Here is a 25900-nt window from a genome sequence, read left to right as displayed (position 1 = left end):
AACATAATTAAGTTAAACGTTTCTGTTACCTTCACATGTGGAGCTGATAGTTATCTACGAAAGAACATATACTGTGATGGTTGTAAGAGGTAATCGCTCAGATGTATTGGCGAGTATCAAGACCCGTTATACTGAGCCAGACTACCTGTAGCATATCCAGGCGGGTCAATATGTGATAAGGGGGAGGGGGAAATCAGGGAGGGGGGGGAGACAGATTGTGAACAAATTGGGTATATTTAAGTGCCCTGAACTTTAAGCAAGCCAATAGACTTATGAAGAACGAGAGTGGGGACGGTTCAGTGAGCGCATTCCAGAAGTTTCATAATAATGAAACCAGGATTCCCATATAGCCCAATACAGATCCTCTTTGTTTAGATTACAGTAAAACTTTGTTCCATTGTGGCAAAAAATTGTATTGTTGTTTTGACGTCTGAGATGTCAGGGGTCAATGATTGTTTCCAGCCGCTTTAAACACCTACGTCGTACAGTTTGTGTAAGACGTTCCCTGTATGACATGAGTCGTTAAGGGGTTAAGAGGAAGACAGTGAAAGTAGTATAGTACTTTGGGAAGAATAGTCATTTTCAATGAAGCAATATGTCCCAGCCATGAAGCTTCTCTAAAACTCCAGGATTTTATAAGCGTTGATATCTCTTGTAGAACAGTATTGTAGTTTTTATCAACAACTAATTTAAGGTCAGGGCCTAATTGTAGTCCTAGATAGGGATACGTAGTTTGCTAAATTTCTAGCTCAAAAGCAGGAATGTGTATAGGTAGTGCTTTAGTTTTGAGAAAATTAATTTTGTAATAGCTGTGTCTTCCAAAGTCTTTAATGAAGTCAAATAGCGCAGGTAAAGAGCCTAGTGCGTTAGTAAAAAAAAGGGTAACATCGGCGAAGAGAGCAATCTTCTCTCCACTAACTAAGTTTTTCTGGTTGAGGAGCATGTTTGCTTATGAGTCAGCGGGACACAAGCCTCCTCAGAGGATTAAGGCTCATTCAACTAGAGCTGTGGCTTCCTCTTGGGTTTTTGAAAATGAGGCCTCTAGGGATCAGATTTGTAGGGCAACTACCTGGTCTTCCTTACATATTTTTTCAAAATTTTACATATTTGGCGTTTTTGCTACAGCAGAAGCAGCTTTTGGGAGAAAGGGTTTTGCAGGCTGTGGTTCCCTCAGAACAGGGTCCGCCTCTCTTTTTACCCTCCTGTTTTCATTCAGTGTCCTCTAGAGCTTGGGTATATGTTTCCCACAAGTAAGGAATGAAGCCATGGACTCTCCTCATATTAAGAAGGAAAACATAAATTATGCTTACCAGATAATTTCCTTTCCTTCTGTATGAGGAGAGTCCACGCGCCCCTGTCCGAATTCTCCGTTGGGCGGACTTAAATTTGGTTTTGTTTTTCTGGCACCATTTATACCCTGATATTTCTCCTACTGTTCCTTGTTCCCTCTGAAGAATGACTGGAGGATGAGGGAAGTGGGGGGAGGTATTGAATCCTTTGGCTGGGGTGTCTTTGCCTCCTCTTGGTGGCCAGGTTCTGTATTTCTCAAAAGTAAGGAATGAAGCCATGGACTCTCCTCATACAGAAGGAAAGGAAATGATCTAGTAAGCATAATTTATGTTTTATTCTTACCTGATAAATTTCTTTCTTTACTGGCATGGAGATTCCATGACCCGCCCTTAATTTGAGTTAAGACGGCTTTTATTGTATAAACCTCAGGCACCTCTATACCCTTGTGTCATCTTCTTTTTCCATTTTCCTTCGGCCGAATGACTGGGGATTATGGGTAATGGGAGTGAAACTTAACAGCTCTGCTGGGGTGTTCTTTGCCTCCTCCTGCTGGTCAGGAGTTGAATTCCCACTAGTAATTAGAATGGATTTGTGGACTCTCCATCCCAGGAAAGAAAGAAATGTATCAGGTAAGCATAAATTTTGTTTTCATGTCCCTTTTAAACTATGTGCTGCCTCCAAAAATGTTGTAAAAAAGTATTTTAACCTTTAGACGCTGTTAGGATGGCATGGAACATCCTAGCTGCTTTGGCATCCGGCTTACCCTCTATGACCTCCTGAGTGCTAGATCCTGTTGGGGGACATTCCTAGCAACTCAGGCAGTCCCCAGGATCCAATCAGCACTCAGGAGCAGTGACAATTAGTCACTGAAACAATGAAACAAGCAATGATCACTGTATCTACTGCGATCTGAGGGAGAGGAAGACGATACATAGTGTCAGATCAGCGAGGCATAGTGTCTCACAGTGCTTGTGCTGCCTTGTGCAATATACAGTACTATGCAAAAGTCTAAGGCCAAAATTAGATTTGTTTTATTGACCATCCATATTTATTTTCCGATCTCTTTATTAATATACAAACAGAAAATGCAGGTAATATGTACACAAAATTTTAAAAAACACAATTTTCAGAACAAAATGGCTTTTTCAGGCAAAAGTCAGTATTTAGTGTGACCTCCCTTGTCACTAAGCACATCTTGAACTCTTTTGGGGAGACTGTCCTGAGATTTCTGAAGTAATCTTCTATTATATACCAGGCTTCTTTCAGCAATTCTCAGAGTTTGTTAGATTTAGGTTATCTTTTATTTCTTTCTCTGTCCAGGTGATCCCATACTGCCTCTATAATATTCAGGTCTGCACTCTGTGGAGGCCAGTCCATGACTGTCAGTGTTTTATCAGCTTTTTTTTTTCTCCAAATATGATTTCCCTGCAATAGCAGTATGCTTGGGATCGTTATCATGCTGAAAAATAAAACCATTTCCAATCAGACACTTTCCAGAATGAATAGCATGATGCATTAAAACGTGTATGTACTTCACAGCATTTATGATCCCATCAATTCGGACAGTATCACCAACACCACTGGCAGAAATGCAGCTACAAACCAGGGCAGACCCTCCACCATGTTTCAATGATGGCCGCAAGCTCTCATTCTTCCATGTATTTCCAACTCTTTTCACATATTGTCGACGATTTGAACCAAAAAATTCAAACTTGGATTTGTCCCTCCATAATACTCACTTCCACTGATCTTCATTCCAGTCTTTGTAAGCTTTAGCATATCTTAGGTTTTCATCCTGTTCCCCTTCTGAAAAGTGGTTTCTTGGCTGCTACCCTTCCACAAAGACCATTCCTGATCAAGCTTCTTCGAACTGTAGAAGGGTCAACTTGGCTTCCCGTTGAAGCTGCCAGATGCTGAGCCAGGTCCTTTCTGAACTTCGTTCTCTCAAAGAAGAAACTGCGAAACTTCAGATTTTGAAAGTTTTCTTGGCCTTCCAGACCTTTAAAGGGACAGTCTACACCCGTAATAACCGTTGCTTATCCTTTCTATCTAGTGCTGATAGTTCTAACTCACCCTACTTCAGTCACAATAGTGATTCACCAACGGAGATATTGATATACTAAACTCACTTGATCTCCGTTAGAAATGGCCGCCACGCTCCTCCTACTATTACCTCATCAAGCCTCTCTGTTGAAACCGTCCAATACAAACTAGATCCCAGATGGAAAAACATGATTGCGCTTTCGTCTATTCGCGCATGCGCACTCATGTCGGAACTTAAAAACCGGAATGAAAAATCAAGGACGCGTGTAGCGTTGGAACTAAAAATCAATATGGGGATTCTTAAACGTGCAGGACAGACGGGCTGTTGAATACACATCACTTCTATATATTCGCGCATGCGTATTTACACGAGTGTGACGTAGGTGACTGACCGTGCATGAGTATGCGTTCGATAGAGAAGGGGAGAAAAATTTGAAAGGAGAAGTGAATGGGCGGAGTTTTGCGGCCATTTATAACGCTTGGTAAGAAACTTTTTATTTTGTAGATGTCGGTTTGGGAATCAACATATGAAGCGTAGAGCGGGTGAACTACAACTATCAGCAGTAAATAAAAATAAGCGAAGGTTAAAACGGGTGTAGACTGTCCCTTTAAAGTGGAAAATGAGGCGTTCTGTTTAATAACATACTGCATTCATCTTGCCATCAATTCTGACCAAATTTCCTGTGCCTTTGTAGCTCACACATCCCCAAAAGATCAGCGATCCACCTCCTTGTTTCACAGTAGGAATGGTGTACCTTTTATTAAAGGCCTTGTTGACTCCTCTCCAAATGTAGCGTTTATGGTTGTGGCCAAAAAGCTAAATTTTGGTCTCCTCACTCCAAATGACTTTGTGCCAGAAGGTTTGAGGCTTGTCTCTGTGCGGTTTGACGTATTGTAAGCGGGATACTTTGTGGCATTTGCGTAGTAATGGCTTTCTTTTGGCGACTCGACCATGCATCCCATCTTTATTCAAGTGCCTCCTTATTGTGCATCTTGAAACAGCCACACCACATGTCCTGTATTTCACCTGAAGTTATTTGTGGGTTTTTCTTTGCACCTCTAACAATTCTCCTGGCAGTTGTGGCTGAAATGTTAGTTGGTCTACCTTGGTTTCCACAGAACCCCTCATTTTCCACTTCTTTATTAGAGTTTGAACACTGCTGATTTGCATTCTCAATTCCTTGGATATCTTTTTATATCCCTTTCCTGTTTTATATAGTTCAACTACCTTTTTCTCACAGATCCTTTGGCAATTCTTTTTCTTTCCCCATGACCCAGAATCCAGAAACGTCAGTGCAGCACTGGATGAAAGATGCAAGGGTCTGTCAGGAGTCCAGAAACTCATTGACCTTTTATACACACACACTAATTACAAGCAAACAGATTACAGATGAGGATGGTTACCTTTAATAGCCATTCAAACCCCTTTGTGTCAAATTGTGTGCATGTTATCAGGCAAAATCACCAGGGTATGTAAACTTTTGATCAGGGTCATTTGGGTAGTTTCTGTTGTCATTATGATTTAAAAAGAGTAAACACAGTTGATTGATAATAAATGGCTTCAGCCAAACACTAACCATGAGTGAAAGAATGAGTGAAAGAAAAGTTTTTGTTTTATCATTCATATTCTCTGAATATATACATACATATATATATATATATACATACATACACACACACACACACACACACACACACACTGTATATAACTAGTATAACCATAGCTAAGTTTACATTATGTATATATATTTATACATTTTTAAGAATTATTTTTTGGAATTAACTAACTGAATGACAGAACTGAGAGAACACTTCCAAATGACAGATGATGGGTGAGTGCCAACATTTGAGCTGCAAACAGAGGCGCAGTGGGAAAAAAAGAATTGTGTTTAAAAGCACCACAAGACTTCAAGTCACCTCCCCAGTTAGGAATTATTCCAAACTACTTATGATCATGGACAGACATTAGAGTCATAAATTGTTTATATCAGAAAGCTCTCAATATGGATGTGAGCTAACCACAACTGATGCTACTGGCAATTACTATAATACTGGTGGGATATGGTTGATCTGCTGGATGGCAATTCCTGGAATTCAGGTGGAATGGCTTTGTGTGCGGGAAATTTATTGGAATGAAAAATAATTAATATTTAATAAATTTAAAAAAAAGAAGATGGAGGGGAGGAAGACAAACAGTGATTTAAGTCCATCTGAAGGAATTAGGAAAACTACTACAAAGAGACTATACCAACCTCTACTGGCTTTAGAATTGAAGCATCTTCCTCTGAGCAGCGCGCTGGGCGGAAGGAGTTAAAAATACAATCTAGCTACGCAAGTTGCACAATACTACTCAATGTGCGTAGGGAGATTGTAATTTAACTCCTCCTCTGTTGGTTTCCAGCCAGGCACTGTAGGGAGTTGCAGCAAGATGGGGGTGACATTTCTGCTTGATGGTGTCACGGACCACTAACATTTTCTTACGGACCACCAGTGGTCCACGGACCACCGGTTGGCGACCGCTGTGCTAGAGCATTTACTGTCCTACTACTGTGTGCCTGTAGTTGTGTTTTTCCAAGCTCAGAAAAGTGAATAAAAGCATAGTTATAGTCCGCTGTCGTGCAGGAAAACATTGCAGCAGAAATATCTGTTAAAATATGCTTCTGTACAAGATTCTAATGTATAAGCCTACATTAAAACATGTAATGCATTTTAAAATAACAATTTTCAGAGAAGGCAAAAATAAGATATATTAATGTCCCTTTAAGATGGTATTAGGTATGTGTTTCTGACTTTTACTGTATCATTTAATAATACATGTCTGTGTTGGATACAAATGTAGAGCCTCCTCATTGGGAACCAGAACTGTCTAAAGAAGAATTAACCCAGAGGCTTAACACCACATCTAAGAGTGTAGATCATCTGAGTGGACTTCTTCATGAAACTGAAGCAACCAATGCCATTCTTATGGAACAAATTACAGTAAGTGCTGACTTTTTTTTTTTTCCAAAGCCCAGAAAGGGAACAGCACATGGGAGTGAAGGATGTGCACGGTAGACCTAGGGCGCTGCCAAGCCCTAATACACATGTACAAAGATAAGCAGGGTCTCCAGCACTGTTTCAAACTAACTTTATTTGAACACAATTTTTTTTTTTCAAAGGTGTACTCAAGTTAATGGACAAAAGCTATTCTCTACCATTTTGTTCCAGTATCATTAGAAAAATTATTTGTTTTAGCTTATTATTTCATTATTATTATTATCATTTATTTGTATAGCGCCACCAAATTCCGTAATGGTGGGTACGATGATAGGGGTATACAATGACAAGGATTTCTGATAAAATACAAAACAAAACTAAACTAATCTAGTACAGGAGGAAGAGAGCCCTGCTCCGGAGAGTTCACAGTCTACAGGTTTAGGGTGCAGAGACATAAGGTTGGGGTTGCTTGTCACAGTGAGTCTGGTAGTTCATGTATTAGTTTGGTTAAAATGAGAGATGGAGTAGAGATGGTCAGCCTCTCTGAATAGGTGGGTTCTCAAGGAGCGTCTAAAGCTATACAAGGCTGGAGACAGTCTTATGGAGAGGGGTAGAGGGTTCCAGAGGGCAGGAGCAGCACGTGCAAAGTCTTGGAGGCGAGAGTGGAACATAGAGATAATAGGAGTGGAGAGACGTACGTCAGAGGTTGATCGAAGAGGACAGGATGGGGAATATTTCACAATGAGAGAGGAAATATAGTTTGGAGTTAGACTGTTGAGTGCTTTGTAAGTTAGGGTTAATACTTCAAATTGTATTCTGGAGTGTATGGGGAGCCAGTCTAGAGACTGGCAGAGCGGAGCAGCTGATGTAGCTCGGCGACTTAGGTGGATGAGTCTAGCAGAAGCATTCATAATAGATTGGAGGGAGGAGAGGTCAGTGTTTTGGAAGGCCATTTAGGAGACCATATTGAGTTGGAGGTAGTGTGAAGACATCCAAGAGGAAATTGCAGAGAGGCAGTTGGAAATCTGGTTTAGTAAAGAGGGAGAGATATCAGGAGAGGAAAGATAGATTAAGGTATCATCAGCATATAAGTGGTACTGGAATCCAAAGGAGGTTTTCCTAGGGAGGATGAATAGAGAGAGAAAAGCAAGGGGCCCAAGACAGAGCCTTGCGGTACTCCAACTGAGAGAGGCATAGGATCACAAGATATGTTGTTAAAGGAAACTGAAAAAGAGCGATTTGAGAGATATGAGGCAAATCAGGAGAGGGTTGTGTCTTGGATGCCAAAGGAATTTAGTATTTTTATGAGGAGAGGCTGGTCGACTGTGTCAAAACCAACGCATAGGTCAAGAAGAATTAGTAAGGAGCAATGGCCTTTTGCTTTAGCTGATAACAGGTCGTTTGATACTTTAGCAAGAGCAGTTTCTGTTGAGTGCTTAGGGCAGAAACCAGATTGTAGTGGATTAAGTAAGGAGTTAGTTGAGAGAAATTGAGTTAGCCGATTATAGACCAGTCGTTGAAAATAATTTTGAAGCAAAGGGAAGTAAGGAGACTGGTCGATAGTTAGAAGGCATGGAGGGGTCAAGCGAGGGCTTTTTTAGGATTGGTATGATTAACACATGCTTGAATGTATCAGGAAATGTGCCAGCGGTGAGAGATTGGTTAAAGAGATGAGTTAGGGTAGGGGATAGTGAAGCAGAGAGAGAGAGGGAAGAAGTCGTGAAGGAATAGGTTGTGAGATGAGCCAAGGATAGGAGTACAGATACTTCTTCCTTTGTTACAGGAGTGAAGTAGCATAGAGTTTTGTTATAAGAAGGGGTGGGTAGGACTGCTGGGTTTGAGGGGTGTGAGGTTCAGATATCTTTTCTAATAGTGTCAATTTTATTTTTGAAGTGATCAGCAATAATCTGAGCAGTGAGGTTGATAGTGGGCAGGGGTGCAGGCGAACATAGAAGGGAGTTAAAGGTTGAGAACAGCTTTCTGGGGTTGGATGCGTGAGATGACACAAGGGTGGAAAAATAGACTTGTTTGGTCAGGCTGAGCACAGAGTTGTAGGACTTAAGGATGAATTTATAATGCCGGAAATCGGCACAGGTGTGTGATTTCCTCCACTGCTGTTCAGCAGCCCGTGAACATCGCTGAAGATATCTGGTCTGTTTGGTGTGCAACGGTTGTCGTCGAGTGATTGATGTACGGTGAACAGTGAAGGGTGCAGCAAGTGTTGATTTTAGTGCCGAATTATTCTGTAAAGCAACAAAGTTTGGGCAAGAGAGGGATGAAATGTCAGAGGATTCAGTTGAGTGGAAAATTCTGTGAGATCCAAGTCATTTAAATTCCTGTAAGGTAGCAGTTTCTGGGGGGCTTGCAAAGATGTAGCAGGTAGAGTAAGAGAGAAAGTTAGTAGATGGTGTTCAGAGAGAGAAAAGGGGAAGTTAAGGAAGTTGGAAACGGCACAGAGATTAGTGAAGACCTGGTCTATGGAGTTGCCTTCACAGTGGGTTGGAGATGTTGTCCACTGGGACATGCCAAAAGAGGTGGTAAGCAATAGAAGTTTTAGAGGCAGCAGGCATGTTAGGATTATCAAAGGGTATGTTGAAGTCCCCAAAGATGAAAGATGGGACATTACAAGAGAGAAAATGTGGAAGCTAGGCTTCAAAGTGGTCCAGAAATTGTGATGCTGGGCCAGGGGGGCAATAGATAACTGCAACACGAAGAACTAGAGACAGAAAAGAGACGGATAGCATGAACTTCAAAAGATGAGAAGGAAAGAAAGAGGGGGGAAGGAATGCAGTGAAAGGAACTGTGTGGAGACAGGAGAATTCCTACTTCCCCTCCTTGTTTGTCTCCTGGCCTGGGAGTGTGACTGAAGTGCAGGCCGCCATAGAACAGAGAGGCTACAGCAGTTGTGTTAGAGTAGGAAAGCCAAGTTTCAGTGATGGCTCTACTCTAACAGGTCAAGGGAACGTGAAATAAATAGGTTGTGAATAAATATAAGCTTATTGCATACAGAGTGTGCATTCCAAAGGGCACAAGAGGGTGTACTAACAGAGGTGCAATTAATGAGGTTTAGAGGGTTACGTGTGCAAGGTGTATGAAGTGTCATTTGGGGTAGTGAGCTGAGGGAAGCAGAGGGTGGACCTGGGTTAGGTGAGACATCCCCAGCTGCAAGAAGAAAGATGGTGAGCGAAATGAGATGAGAATGTGTCATATGTGAGTGTCTAAGTTTAGGATCAGTGAAACATGGCTGGCTGAGGGATGTGAGATAGGAATCGAGTTTGTGTGTGTTGTAGAGGGGGGGGAAGGTGGAAGAGAAGGAGAAATAAGAATTGTCTGAGTGCAGTTTGTGAAAGGAAGAGCTGTGACTTTAAGGAGAAGGGAGGAAAAGGTTAATGCAGACATTAGAAAGTGTAGCATGTTTGCAGTTAATTTGGGAGATATAGTACTTTTCTGTTGTCCACTCCTTTGTCTAACTCCCTTGTTATAACTCTCTACACTTATGAACTAGCACACTTAGAGAACTGCACATGCTGCACTGATCTAACAAATTAGCTTGATGTAACAAGCTAGGGGTATTCAATTTAAAGGTAATAACAGTCACATGATCCTAATTAGCAAAGGTCATAAATTACTGCAGGATCAAACAAGGCCTGAGCAAACAATGCAGATGACACCTTTCTTACCAAAGTGGAAGACAGAGAAATGAAAGTTTTTGACATAATGAAGACATACCATAGATAAAGATTTGTAGGGGGAAAAAGCCAGTTATAGTGTGTGATTCAGGATTAAAATGGAATCAGTCCTTATACACATACCATAGATAAAGATTTGTAGGGGGGGGAAGGCAGTTATAGTGTGTGATGCAGGGTTAAAATGGATTCTGTCCTTATACACATACCAAGATAAAGGTTTGTAGGGGGAAAAGGCAGTTATAGTGTTTGATGCAGGGTTAAAATGTATTTTGTCCTTATACACATACCAAGATAAAGGTTTGTAGGGGGAAAAGGCAGTTATAGTGTGTGATGCAGGGTTAAAATGGATTCTGTCCTCATACACATACCAAGATAAAGGTTTGTAGGGGGAAAAGGCAGTTATAGTGTGTGATGCAGGGTTAAAATGGATTCTGTCCTTATACACATACCAAGATAAAGGTTTGTAGGGGAAAAAGGCAGTTATAGTGTGTGATGCAGGGTTAAAATGGATTTTGTCCTTATACACATACCAAGATAAAGATTTGTAGGGGGAAAAGGCAGTTATAGTGTGTGATGCAGGGTTAAAATGGATTCTGTCCTTATACACATACCAAGATAAAGATTTGTAGGGGGAAAAGGCAGTTATAGTGTGTGATGCAGGGTTAAAATGGATTTTGTCCTTATACACATACCAAGATAAAGGTTTGTAGGGGGAAAAGGCAGTTATAGTGTGTGATGCAGGGATAAAATGGACTCTGTCCTTATACACATACCAAGATAAAGGTTTGTAGGGGGAAAAGGCAGTTATATTGTGTGATGCAGGGATAAAATGGATTCTGTCCTTATACACATACCAAGATAAAGATTTGTAGGGGGGGGGGCAGTTATAGTAATAATTTCATTATTTACTAGTATATATTATTTATAAATATTTTTTTTGTCAGCTCCTCAAAAATGAAATTAGACGCCTGGAAAGAAATCAGGAACGAGAAAAGTCAGTTGCAAATTTGGAATACCTCAAGAACGTATTGCTACAGTTTATATTTCTAAAGGCAGGAAGCGAAAGACAAAGACTTCTTCCTGTCATAGATACAATGTTACAGCTAAGCCCAGAGGAGAGAGGAAAACTTGTTGCCATTGCTCAAGGTATGGCCTATACTTTTCTTTTTTTATCAGTTCCATTGAATCTTGACCATCTTAAAACTGATCTTGACATCATTTTTTTCTTTCATGTAATTGGCAAGAGTCCATGAGCTAGTGACGTATGGTATATACAATCCTACCAGGAGGGGCAAAGTTTCCCAAACCTCAAAATGCCTATAAATACACCCCTCACCACACCCACAATTCAGTTTTACAAACTTTGCCTCCTATGGAGGTGGTGAAGTAAGTTTGTGCTAAGATTTCTATGTTGATATGCGCTTCTCAGCATTTTGAATCCCGATTCCTTTCAGAGTACAGTGAATGTCAGAGGGATGTGAAGGGAGTATCACATATTGAATGCAATGGTTTTCCTCACGGGAGATCTATTTCATAGGTTCTCTGTTTTCAGTCGTAGAGATTCATCTCCTACCTCCCTTTTCAGATCGACGATATACTCTCATATACCATTACCTCTACTGATAACTGTTTCAGTACTGGTTTGGCTATCTGCTATATGTGGATGGGTGTCTTTCGGTAAGTATGTTTTTATTACTTAAGACACCTCAGCTAATTTTTGGCACTTTATGCATTAATATAAAGTTCTAAATATATGTATTGTACTTATATTTGCCATGAGTCAGGTTCATGTATTTCCTTTTTGCAGACTGTCGATTTCATATTTGGGGAAAATAAACATATTAAGAAATATTTTTCTTACCTGGGGTTTAAAATTGACTACATTTTTCTTTGCAAATTGCGGGCAGGATTAGGCCCGCGGCTGCGCCAAATGCTAGACTTTATTGCGTCATTCTTGGCGCGATAATTTTTTGGCGCGATAGTACGTACGTTGACGCAAGTTCGTCATTTCCGGCATCGTAGTTGACGCCGAGTACCTTGCACAAGGTTGCGTCGTTAGTGACGCGAGTGTGTCATTTCCGGATGTTGTTAGCGCCAAAAAAAATTCAATTACGTTGTGCGTCATACTTGGAGCCAAATATTTTCATTATTTAACACCCCATTTCTATTTGCCTCTGGGGTTTTTTTCTATTTCAGAGGGCTATTTGCATTTTTCTCCCATTCCTGAAACTGTCATATAAGGAAATTGACAAATTTTGCTTTATATGTTGTTCTTTATTTTACATTTTGCAAGATGTCTCAATCTGATCTGTTGGAGCTTTGCTGCCTGATGTCGGTTCTACTAAAGCTAAGTGCATTATATTTCCGAATGTCATTTGTAATAGTTGTCATGATAAACTTTTACATGCAGATATTGTGTCCATCAGTAAGTAGTACATTGCATGTTGTTGTTCCTTCAACTTTTAATGTACGTGTTATACCTATGAAATATAAAGAATTTGTTACTGATTCTATTCAAAAGGCTTTTGTCTGCTATTCTGCCTTCTAGTTAATATAAACGTCTTTTAAAACTTCTCATAAGGTTGATGACATTTTAAATGACCGACAACATAATGAATTATCCTCCTCTGATGAGGATCTATCTGATTCAGAAGATCCTTCCTCAGATATTGACACTAACAAATCTACTTATTTATTTAAAATGAAGTATTTTCGTTCTTTGTTAAAAGAAGTGTTAATTATTTTGGATATCGTGGAAACTAGTCCTCTTGATATTAGAACTAGTAAATTCTGTTTTTAAACCTCCTGTCGTTACTCCAGAGGTTTTTCCTGTTCCTGATGCAATTTCTGATATGATTTCTAAGGAATGGAATAAGCCAGGTACTTAATTTATTCCTTCTTCAAGGTTTAAAAATTGTATCCTTTACCAGCAATTTCTATAGAGTTTTGGGAAAAGATCCTCAAAGTTGTTGGGGCTATTTCTACTTTTGCTGAATGTACCTTTATTCCTAATAGGAAACTTGAATCTTTTCTAAGGAAAGCTTATTTATATTCAGGTCGTCTCAGGCCTGCAATTTCTTTGGCTGATGTTGCAGCTGCATCAACATTTTTGTTGGAGAATTAGCTCAACAAGAATTGGATTCTGATTTATCTAGCATTGTTCGCTTACTGCAACATACTAATCATTTCTGATGCCATTTTTTTATATCATCAAGATTGATGTTAGATCTATGTCTTTAGCTATTTTTAGCTAGAAGAGCTTTGTGGCTTAAATCTTGGAATGCTGATGGGTCTAGATTGCCATATTTTTCTTTCCAAGGTAAAAAGAGACCTAAGGGTAATTCTAAAACTTCTAATCGTTTTCATTCTTTTCGTTAATAAGGAAAAAAAACCTAATCCTTCTCTAAGGAATCTGTTTCCAATTGGAAACCTTCATTAAATTGGAATAAATCCAAGCCATTTAAGAAACCAAAAGCCAACCCCTAAGTCCGCATGAAGGTGCGACTCTCATTCCAGCTCAGCTGGTATGGGGCAGATTAAGGTTTTTTCAAGGATATTTGGATAAATTCTGTCCAAAATCAATGGTTTCAGAGTGTTGTCTCTCAGGGGTATCGAATAGAATTCTGAGTAAGTCCTCCTGTGAGAAGATTTTTTTTCTCTCGCGCATCCCAGCAAATCCAGTTAAAGCTCAGGCTTTCCTTAAGTGTGTTTCAGACCTGGAGCTTCAGGAGTAGTCATGCCAGTTCCTTTTCAGGAACAGGGTCTGGGGTTTTATTCAAATCTATTCATTGCCCCAAAGAAGGAAATTTCATTCAGACCAGTTCTGGATCTGAAAATTTTGAATCGTCTTGTAGAGTAACAACTTTCTAATGGTGACTATAAGGACTATTCTGCCTTTTGTTCAGCAAGGACATTTTATGTTCACAATGGACTTGTAGGATGCATACCTTCATATTCAGATTCATTCAGATCATTATCATTTCCTGAGATTCTCTTTTCTAGACAAGCATTACCAATTTGTTTCTCTTCCATTTGGCCTAGCAACTGCTCAAATAATCTTTTTAAAGGTTCTCGGTGCCCTGCTCTATGGAAGCCAGAGAGCAGGGTATTGCGTTGTTTCCTTATTTGGACGATATCTTGGTACTAGCTCTGTCTTTACGTTCTGCAGAATCTCACACTATTCAACTAGTGTTGTTTCTTCGAAAACATGGTTGGAGGATCAATTTACCAAAAAATTTCTTGATTCCTCAGACAAGGGTCACCTGTTTAGGTTTCCAGATAGATTCAGTGTCCATGACACAGACAAGAGACGTTTGAAATTGGTTGCAGCCTGTCTGCACCTTCAGTCTCAGTCATTCCCTTCAGTGGTTATGTGCATGGAAGTTTTAGGTCTCATGACTGCAGCATCGGACACGATTCCCTTTGCTCGTTTTCACATGAGACCTCTCCAGCTTTGCATGCTGAATCAATGGTGCAGGGATTATACAAAGATATCACATTTAATATCCTTAAATCCCAATGTTCGACACTCTCTGACGTGGTGGTTAAATCACCAGCGTTTAGTTCAATGGGCTTCTTTTGTTTGGTCAACCTGGACTGTGATCACTACAGATGCAAGTCTTTCAGATTGTTGAGCTGTTTGGGGATCTCTGACAGCACAAGGGGTTTGGAAATCTCAAGAGGCGAGATTACCAATTAATATTTTAGAACTCTGTGCAATTCTCAGGGCTCTTCAGTTTTGGTCTCTGTTAAGAGAGAACCGTTCATTTGTTTTCAGTCAGACAATATCACAACAGTGGCATATGTCAATCATCAGGGTGGGACTCACAGTCCCCAAGCTATGAAGAAGTATCTTGGATACTTGCTTGGGCGGAATCCAGCTCCTGTCTAATTTCTGCGGTACATATCCCAGGTGTAGACAATTGGGAGGCGGATTATCTCAGCCGTCAGACTTAACATCCGAGGGAGTGGTTGCTCCATCCAGATGTGTTTTCTCAGATTGTTCAGATGTGGGGTCTTCCAGAGATAGATCTAATGGCCTCTCATCTAAACAAGAAACTTCCCAGATACCTGTCCAGGTCCAGGGATTTTCAGGCAGAAGCAGTGGACGCGCTTCCTTGGTGTTCCTTTTGGCCATTTCTTCTGCTAGAAGAGTTTCTGAGCTATCTGCTCTTTCTTGTGAATCTCTTTTTCTGATTTTTCATCAGGATAAGGCGGTTTTGTGGACTTCATTTGAATTTTTTCTTAAGGTTGTGAATTCTTACAACATTAGTAGAGAAATTGTTGTCCCTTCCTTGTGTCCTAATCCTAAGAATTCTTTGGAAATATCCTTACATTCTTTGGATGTGGTGAGAGCTCTGAAATATTATGTTGACGTTACTAAAAATTTCAGGAAGACTTCTAGTCTATTTGTTATATTTTCTGGTCCTAGGAAGGTCAGAAGGCTTCTGCTATTTCCTTGGCTTCTTGGTTAAAGCTTTTGATTCTTCAAGCTTATTTGGAGTCGGGTCAGGCCCCGCCTCAGAGAATTACAGCTCATTCTACTAGATCAGACTCCACTTCGTGGGTTTTTAAGAATGACGCTTCAGTTGATCAAATTTGCAAAGCGGCAACTTGGTCCTCTTTGCATACATTTACTAAATTTTACCGTTTTGATGTATTTGCTTCTTCAGAAGCAGTTTTTGGTAGAAAAATTCTTCAGGCAGCTGTTTCAGTTTGATTCTTCTGCTGATGTTTTATGTTTTTCTAGTCATTAAAGAATAAACTTATATTTTGGGTTGTGGATTATTTTTTCAGCGGAAAATGGCTGTTGTTTATTTTTATCCCTCCCTCTCTAATGACTTGCGTTGAGTTCCACATCTTGGGTATTGATATCCCATACGTCACTAGCTCATGGACTCTTGCCAATTACATGAAAGAAAACATAATTTATGTAAGAATTTACCTGATAAATTAATTTCTTAAATATTGGCAAGAGTCCATGAGGCCCACCCTTTTTATGGTGGTTATGATTTTGTATAGAGCACAATTATTTCCAAATTCCTTTGTTGATGCTTTTTACTCCTTTCTTTATCACCCCACTACTTGGCTATTCGTTAAACTGAATTGTGGGTGTGGTGAGGGGTGTATTTATAGGCATTTTGAGGTTTGGGAAACTTTGCCCCTCCTGGTAGGATTGTATATCCCATACGTCACTAGCTCATGGACTCTTGCCAATATGAAAGAAATTAATTTATCAGGTAAATTCTTACATAAATTATGTTTTTAAGCAACTTTCTAATTTACTCCTATTATCAAATTTTCTTCATTCTCTTGGTATCTTTATTTGAAATGCAAGAATGTAAGTTTAGATGCCGGACAATTTGGGTTGTCCTTGCTGATTGGTGGATAAATTCATCCACCAATAGAAAAAGTGCTGTCCAGAGTACTGAACCAAAAAAAGCTTAGATGCCTTCTTTTCTTTCATGTAATTAGCAAGAGTCCATGAGCTAGTGACGTATGGGATATACATTCCTACCAGGAGGGGCAAAGTTTCCCAAACCTCAAAATGCCTATAAATACACCCATCACCACACCCACAATTCAGTTTTACAAACTTTGCCTCCTATGGAGGTGGTGAAGTAAGTTTGTGCTAGATTCTACGTTGATATGCGCTCCGCAGCAAGTTGGAGCCCGGTTTTCCTCTCAGCGTGCAGTGAATGTCAGAGGGATGTGAGGAGAGTATTGCCTATTTGAATGCAGTGATCTCCTTCTACGGGGTCTATTTCATAGGTTCTCTGTTATCGGTCATAGAGATTCATCTCTTACCTCCCTTTTCAGATCGACGATATACTCTTATTTATATACCATTACCTCTGCTGATTCTCGTTTCAGTACTGGTTTGGCTTTCTACAAACATGTAGATGAGTGTCCTGGGGTAAGTAAATCTTATTTTCTGTGACACTCTAAGCTATGGTTGGGCACTTTGTTTATAAAGTTCTAAATATATGTATTCAAACATTTATTTGCCTTGACTCAGAATGTTCAACATTCCTTATTTTCAGACAGTCAGTTTCATATTTGGGATAATGCATTTGAATTAATCATTTTTTCTTACCTTTAAAAATTTGACTCTTTTTTCCCTGTGGGCTGTTAGGCTCGCGGGGGCTGAAAATGCTTCATTTTATTGCGTCATTCTTGGCGCAGACTTTTTTGGCGCAAAAAATCTTTTCGTTTCCGGCGTCATACGTGTCGCCGGAAGTTGCGTCATTTTTTGACGTTATTTTGCGCCAAAAATGTCGGCGTTCCGGAAGTGGCGTCATTTTTGGCGCCAAAAGCATTTAGGCGCCAAATAATGTGGGCATCTTATTTGGCGCTAAAAAATATGGACGTCGCTTTTGTCTCCACATTATTTAAGTCTCATTTTTCATTGCTTCTGGTTGCTAGAAGCTTGTTCTTTGGCATTTTTTCCCATTCCTGAAACTGTCATTTAAGGAATTTGATCAATTTTGCTTTATATGTTGTTTTTTCTCTTACATATTGCAAGATGTCTCACGTTGCATCTGAGTCAGAAGATACTTCAGGAAAATCGCTGTCTAGTGCTGGACCTACCAAAGCTAAGTGTATCTGCTGTAAACTTTTGGTAGCTATTCCTCCGGCTGTTGTTTGTATTAATTGTCATGACAAACTTGTTAATGCAGATAATATTTCCTTTAGTAAAGTACCATTGCCTGTTGCAGTTCCTTCAACATCTAAGGTGCAGAATGTTCCTGATAACATAAGAGATTTTGTTTCTGAATCCATCAAGAAGGCTATGTCTGTTATTTCTCCTTCTAGTAAACATAAAAAATCTTTTAAAACTTCTCTCCCTACAGATGAATTTTTAAATGAACATCATCATTCTGATTCTGATGATTCTTCTGGTTCAGAGGATTCTGTCTCAGAGATTGATGCTGATAAATCTTCATATTTATTTAAAATGGAATTTATTCGTTCTTTACTTAAAGAAGTACTAATTGCTTTAGAAATAGAGGATTCTGGTCCTCTTGATACTAATTCTAAACGTTTAGATAAGGTATTTAAATCTCCTGTGGTTATTCCAGAAGTTTTTCCTGTTCCTAATGCTATTTCTGAAGTAATTTCCAAAGAATGGGATAAATTGGGTAATTCATTTACTCCTTCTAAACGTTTTAAGCAATTATATCCTGTGCCGTCTGACAGATTAGAATTTTGGGACAAAATCCCTAGAGTTGATGGGGCTATTTCTACCCTTGCTAAACGTACTACTATTCCTACGTCAGATGGTACTTCGTTTAAGGATCCTTTAGATAGGAAAATTGAATCCTTTCTAAGAAAAGCTTATCTGTGTTCAGGTAATCTTCTTAGACCTGCTATATCATTGGCTGATGTTGCTGCAGCTTCAACTTTTTGGTTGGAAACTTTAGCGCAACAAGTAACAGATCATGATTCTCATAATATTATTATTCTTCTTCAGCATGCTAATAATTTTATCTGTGATGCCATTTTTGATATTATTAGAGTTGATGTCAGGTTTATGTCTCTAGCTATTTTAGCTAGAAGAGCTTTATGGCTTAAGACTTGGAATGCTGATATGGCTTCTAAATCAACTCTACTTTCCATTTCTTTCCAGGGTAACAAATTATTTGGTTCTCAGTTGGATTCTATTATCTCAACTGTTACTGGTGGGAAAGGAACTTTTTTACCACAGGATAAAAAATCTAAGGGTAAAAACAGGGCTAATAATCGTTTTCGTTCCTTTCGTTTCAACAAAGAACAAAAGCCTGATCCTTCATCCTCAGGAGCAGTTTCAGTTTGGAAACCATCTCCAGTCTGGAATAAATCCAAGCCTGCTAGAAAGGCAAAGCCTGCTTCTAAGTCCACATGAAGGTGCGGCCCTCATTCCAGCTCAGCTGGTAGGGGGCAGGTTACGTTTTTTCAAAGAAATTTGGATCAATTCTGTTCACAATCTTTGGATTCAGAACATTGTTTCAGAAGGGTACAGAATTGGTTTCAAGATGAGACCTCCTGCAAAGAGATTTTTTCTTTCCCGTGTCCCAGTAAATCCAGTGAAAGCTCAAGCATTTCTGAATTGTGTTTCAGATCTAGAGTTGGCTGGAGTAATTATGCCAGTTCCAGTTCTGGAACAGGGGCTGGGGTTTTATTCAAATCTCTTCATTGTACCAAAGAAGGAGAATTCCTTCAGACCAGTTCTGGATCTAAAAATATTGAATCGTTATGTAAGGATACCTACGTTCAAAATGGTAACTGTAAGGACTATCTTGCCTTTTGTTCAGCAAGGGCATTATATGTCCACAATAGATTTACAGGATGCATATCTGCATATTCCGATTCATCCAGATCATTATCAGTTCCTGAGATTCTCTTTTCTGGACAAGCATTACCAGTTTGTGGCTCTGCCGTTTGGCCTAGCTACAGCTCCAAGAATTTTTACAAAGGTTCTCGGTGCCCTTCTGTCTGTAATCAGAGAACAGGGTATTGTGGTATTTCCTTATTTGGACGATATCTTGGTACTTGCTCAGTCTTTACATTTAGCAGAATCTCATACGAATCGACTTGTGTTGTTTCTTCAAGATCATGGTTGGAGGATCAATTTACCAAAAAGTTCATTGATTCCTCAGACAAGGGTGACCTTTCTGGGTTTCCAGATAGATTCAGTGTCCATGACTCTGTCTTTAACAGACAAGAGACGTCTAAAATTGATTTCAGCTTGTCGAAACCTTCAGTCACAATCATTCCCTTCGGTAGCCTTATGCATGGAAATTCTAGGTCTTATGACTGCTGCATCGGACGCGATCCCCTTTGCTCGTTTTCACATGCGACCTCTTCAGCTCTGTATGCTGAATCAATGGTGCAAGGATTACACAAAGATATCTCAAATAATATCTTTAAAACCGATTGTACGACACTCTCTAACGTGGTGGACAGATCACCATCGTTTAATTCAGGGGGCTTCTTTTGTGCTTCCGACCTGGACTGTAATTTCAACAGATGCAAGTCTCACGGGTTGGGGAGCTGTGTAGGGATCTCTGACGGCACAAGGAGTTTGGGAATCTCAGGAGGTGAGATTACCGATCAATATTTTGGAACTTCGTGCAATTTTCAGAGCTCTTCAGTTTTGGCCTCTTCTGAAGAGAGAATCGTTCATTTGTTTTCAGACAGACAATGTCACAACTGTGGCATACATCAATCATCAAGGAGGGACTCACAGTCCTCTGGCTATGAAAGAAGTATCTCGAATTCTGGTTTGGGCGGAATCCAGCTCCTGTCTAATCTCTGTGGTTCATATCCCAGGTATAGACAATTGGGAAGCGGATTATCTCAGTCGCCAAACGTTGCATCCGGGCGAATGGTCTCTTCACCCAGAGGTATTTCTTCAGATTGTTCAAATGTGGGAACTTCCAGAAATAGATCTGATGGCGTCTCATCTAAACAAGAAACTTCCCAGGTATCTGTCCAGATCCCGGGATCCTCAGGCGGAGGCAGTGGATGCATTATCACTTCCTTGGAAGTATCATCCTGCCTATATCTTTCCGCCTCTAGTTCTTCTTCCAAGAGTAATCTCCAAGATTCTGAAGGAATGCTCGTTTGTTCTGCTGGTAGCTCCGGCATGGCCTCACAGGTTTTGGTATGCGGATCTGGTCCGGATGGCCTCTTGCCAACCGTGGACTCTTCCGTTAAGACCAGACCTTCTGTTGCAAGGTCCTTTTTTCCATCAGGATCTGAAATCCTTAAATTTAAAGGTATGGAGATTGAACGCTTGATTCTTGGTCAAAGAGGTTTCTCTGACTCTGTGATTAATACTATGTTACAGGCGCGTAAATCTGTATCTAGAGAGATATATTATAGAGTCTGGAAGACTTATATTTCTTGGTGTCTTTCTCATCATTTTTCTTGGCATTCTTTTAGAATACCGAGAATTTTACAGTTTCTTCAGGATGGTTTAGATAAGGGTTTGTCCGCAAGTTCCTTGAAAGGTCAAATCTCTGCTCTTTCTGTTCTTTTTCACAGAAAGATTGCTATTCTTCCTGATATTCATTGTTTTGTACAAGCTTTGGTTCGTATAAAACCTGTCATTAAGTCAATTTCTCCTCCTTGGAGTTTGAATTTGGTTCTGGGGGCTCTTCAAGCTCCTCCGTTTGATCCTATGCATTCATTGGACATTAAATTACTTTCTTGGAAAGTTTTGTTCCTTTTGGCAATCTCTTCTGCCAGAAGAGTTTCTGAATTATCTGCTCTTTCTTGTGAGTCTCCTTTTCTGATTTTTCATCAGGATAAGGCGCTGTTGCGAACTTCTTTTGATTTTTTACCTAAAGTTGTGAATTCCAACAACATTAGTAGAGAAATTGTGGTTCCTTCATTATGTCCTAATCCTAAGAATTCTAAGGAGAAATCGTTGCATTCTTTGGATGTTGTTAGAGCTTTGAAATATTATGTTGAAGCTACTAAGTCTTTCCGTAAGACTTCTAGTCTATTTGTTATCTTTTCCGGTTCTAGAAAAGGCCAGAAAGCTTCTGCCATTTCTTTGGCATCTTGGTTGAAATCTTTAATTCATCTTGCCTATGTTGAGTCGGGTAAAACTCCGCCTCAGAGGATTACAGCTCATTCTACTAGGTCAGTTTCTACTTCCTGGGCGTTTAGGAATGAAGCTTCGATTGATCAGATTTGCAAAGCAGCAACTTGGTCCTCTTTGCATACTTTTACTAAATTCTACCATTTTGATGTATTTTCTTCTTCTGAAGCAGTTTTTGGTAGAAAAGTACTTCAGGCAGCGGTTTCAGTTTGAATCTTCTGCTTATGTTTTTCATTAAACTTTATTTTGGGTGTAGATTATTTTCAGCAGGAATTGGCTGTCTTTATTTTATCCCTCCCTCTCTAGTGACTCTTGTGTGGAAAGATCCACATCTTGGGTAATCATTATCCCATACGTCACTAGCTCATGGACTCTTGCTAATTACATGAAAGAAAACATAATTTATGTAAGAACTTACCTGATAAATTCATTTCTTTCATATTAGCAAGAGTCCATGAGGCCCGCCCTTTTTTTGTGGTGGTTATGATTTTTGTATAAAGCACAATTATTCCAATTCCTTATTTTATATGCTTTTGCACTTTTTTATCACCCCACTTCTTGGCTATTCGTTAAACTGAATTGTGGGTGTGGTGAGGGGTGTATTGATAGGCATTTTGAGGTTTGGGAAACTTTGCCCCTCCTGGTAGGAATGTATATCCCATACGTCACTAGCTCATGGACTCTTGCTAATATGAAAGAAATGAATTTATCAGGTAAGTTCTTACATAAATTATGTTTTTCAAATAAAAATAGCAAGAGAACAAAGAAAAATTGATAATAGGAGTAAGTTAGAAAGTTGCTTAAAATTCCATGCTCTATCTGAAAAAAAATTGGATTCACTGTCTCTTTACGTATATAATCCTGCAGTTAGGAAGTTGAACTAATATAACTCCCATATTGGCGCCGGGAGGAGTGGTTAATATTTGACCATTAGCAGCGTCTGTTAACTTATGTATTACCGTGTATCTAGTTAATACTCAAGCACTTATCAGGAAGCAAGTTTGGTGGTACAGCCTAACTTGACATATTCCTGAATTGGTAGCGCGATGCTATAACTATTGCCATCAATAGGAGTCTGAAACAGAAATACTCTAATGCTTAATATGTAGCTTATACAGTGGTATTTAACTGCAACTGATGATAGTAAGCTACAGTATTAGCTGACTATACCTTTTCAATCTCCTAGATATTGGTACCCATTTAAGTACTTATTTGTATAGTAATATGGTGGCACAACCTAACCCAGTATAATTTGTAATAGAAGCGTGGTACACTAACAATTGCCTTTTACACAGGCTTATATAAGATACATCACACTATTTTTGGTGCAGTCGATATATTACAAAAGTATACCTTTCAGTTTTATGATTAATTTGATCCATAACAAATGATATATTACAAAAGTATACCTTTTAGTTTTATGATTAATTTGATCCATAACGAATTAACCTATGATTGAATAACCACAAAAACGTCCCTAATATTCCAATTGCTACGTTGCATACAAGTGTACAACACTATATGATACTTAGTATGCTGTAACACTGGGAAAGGATTATAAAGTCTATACAATCATAGTATTGAATACTATATAAACTGGCCGGTATTATACAGTAAGAGATCTGATACTATTACTAGTGCTGCTTAAATACTATTGTATCTCCACCCTGCAAGTGCTCTGTTGTTATTCACACAACTATTTTTCTGATATTAAGGCAATTACATTCTGTTTCACTTTTATCTTTCACCATTGTTTTAATATTTTCTAATAAAGATTTAGGTTTTAATTACCACATGATGTACACGCATATATGATATACAATTTCTGTAGGGGTCTTATTTGAGTGCTTAGACTTTTGCTTTTCTGTTCAGTTGCTAGAGCTGAATGTGGAAAATACTACTAACAAATACATAGCACCATACTACCACCAGCAGAATTAGTAATAAAAGGCTATTTTGAATGGCAATAGGCCCCGATATTTAATTTGTGGTGTCATCAAACCCCTTTTTCTGAAATCAAATTCTTCTAAGAATCATGGCAACCATGTTTTTACATTTAATTGCGTTTGTTTCTCTTTGTGTTTAAGGTGAAGAAGAAGCTGCGTCTCACCCTGCAGGCTGGTCATCATATCTGCACAGCTGGTCAGGACTCCGGTAGTACCACAGACTTGTATAAATCTATACAATACATTCTAAAATTGCACTATGACAAGCAGGTGAAGAAGTCTGCATTCCAGATTGTAGGAGTGAATCCTTATGGAACTTTGAAGGCTTTTATTGTACAATTATCATGAATCTGGAATGCCCTGGAATTCTGTTCATGTTGTTTATTTTTCAGAGTTTATATTTAACAATAATCATTACAAACCATTTCCTAAAGAAACATTCTGCATTTAATTTCTATTGTATGTTTATTTTTGCTTTTACTTATGAAAATGTTGAAAAGATCTATAAAATATTAATATGTACGTACCCAAACACTTATCTACACTGAAACAACCTCTGCATTTTAGAGTTGTAAAGGAAGTAAAACATGATTGTGTAAACCAAATGACTTTATGGATTCTACTTAATGTGAACTACTCTGAGTTTTATACATTTTTTTTTTTTTTTTAGTGGCCCTAAAACAATTGTTAATAAAATACATGGCAGCTGTTCCACTGAAATAGTGCCGTATTCATTTTAGCTACATCACACATTTTGAGTCAATACCATATATTATCTCTCATAAAGTTCAGACACTCATTTATAGTTTAAATGGACATATAATCTCCAGATTTTCAGAGCTTTTGACATATCTCTTTTTAAATACAGTTAATAACAATATTTCTTAATCTTTTAAGGTAACTTACATTTTATGGCTTTCTAAGGAATTCTAGACATTTCTGCTCCACTCCTGCCATGAACAGTTTAAATGTGAAGTGTGTGTTAACTGGACATTCGTGAAAAGACAAATTGTTTTTATTGCTCTCCTTTGTGCTTTTTATTACATATGTTGTTAAAATAGAATTTAAATGGACACTGAACCCAATTTTTTCTTTCATGATTCAGATAGAGTATGCAATTTTAAGCAACTTTCTAATTTACTCCTATTATCAATTTTTCTTCTTTCTCTTGCTATCATTATTTGAAAAAGAAGGCATCTGAGCTTTTTTTTTGGTTTCAGTACTCTGGACAGCACTTTTTTATTGGTGGATGAATTTATCCACCAATCAGCAAGGACAACCCAGGTTGTTCACCAAAAATGGTCCGGCATCTAAACTTACATTCTTGCATTTCAAATAAAGATACCAAGAGAATGAAGAAAATTTGATAATAGGAGTAAATTAGAAAATTGCTTAAAATTTCATGCTCAATCTGAATCATGAAAGAACATTTTTGGGTACAGTGTCCCTTTAAGGATCATTTATTTTATAGTACAGATGACCTATTTAGGACACAAAAATAATAGTGTAGTAGTACTAACAAATGGACTGTAACAGATGGGTGGCAGGGAGACGCCACTTAAATAATCCTACACATCTTTTATACAAGAATAAAAAAATACTGTAAGTCAATAACCATTGACTGTAATTTATTGCACTCTGCATGAAACTGGAGTATTATACGAGTTGATATAGGAATTACTCCAATTCTTTTGAAGAATTTTCATGGAAGGTATGCTGAATTTTAATTTTCATTGTGGGCACTTTAGGACGTTTTAATCTTTTCTTTTTTTTTATACTTTTTTTTTGGCATGATTATTTATGATTACTGTCTTTCATTTACAATTAATTTTGACAGAGCAAGCATGCAATAATTATTGATGATGTTAATTATTCAAATACTAACTCATGATCTACAATATCAGCACTGAGAAAGGAAATGATAGTAGAGCTAGCAAAAAATTAACGTTCCAATGTACTTAAATTATCTAATTTGGTTTGTTCTCTTGGTATTCTTTGTTGAAAAGCACACCTAGGTATGCACAGGTCATCAGTACACTACTGGGAGCTAGCTGGTGATTGGCGGCTGCACATATATGCCTTTTGTCATTGGTTCACCAGATGTGTTCAGCTAGCTTCCAGTAGGTCATTGCTGCTCCTTCAAATTAAGAAAATTGAAGCATATTTGAAAATAGAAGTAAATTGGAAAGTTGTTTAAAATGTTTGATAGAGCATACAAGTTGTTCCTTTTTAATGTTATCAGAGAACATCTTACTAGGGTTGGATGATGCCTTGGCCAATATTGTAAAAGTAGATAAATACAAGCTTTTGTGTAATAGTTTGTACCCTTTATGTTAAGCGGCACAAAATTGTGATCTAATGTTTAC

The 25900-nt window shown here is 38.7% G+C and overlaps 1 protein-coding gene across 1 annotated transcript in view; it reads left to right on the top strand.

Moving 5' to 3' along the window:
* Positions 1–24254, top strand: part of GCC2 (GRIP and coiled-coil domain containing 2) — a 312711-nt gene extending 288457 nt beyond the window's left edge. The window contains exons 20-22 of the mRNA XM_053705442.1: positions 6173–6312; positions 10943–11144; positions 23676–24254. Coding sequence (XP_053561417.1) covers positions 6173–6312; positions 10943–11144; positions 23676–23746 — 413 coding nt within the window. The 3' untranslated portion in view covers positions 23747–24254. The remainder of the gene's footprint in view (positions 1–6172; positions 6313–10942; positions 11145–23675) is intronic.
* The last annotated feature ends 1646 nt before the right edge of the window (positions 24255–25900 follow it).

This window comes from Bombina bombina, chromosome 3 (genome assembly GCF_027579735.1).
Source record: "Bombina bombina isolate aBomBom1 chromosome 3, aBomBom1.pri, whole genome shotgun sequence".
Lineage (NCBI taxonomy): Eukaryota > Metazoa > Chordata > Amphibia > Anura > Bombinatoridae > Bombina > Bombina bombina.
The sequence above is the reverse complement of the archived record's forward strand: the minus strand, read 5'-3'. Positions and strand labels throughout refer to the sequence as shown.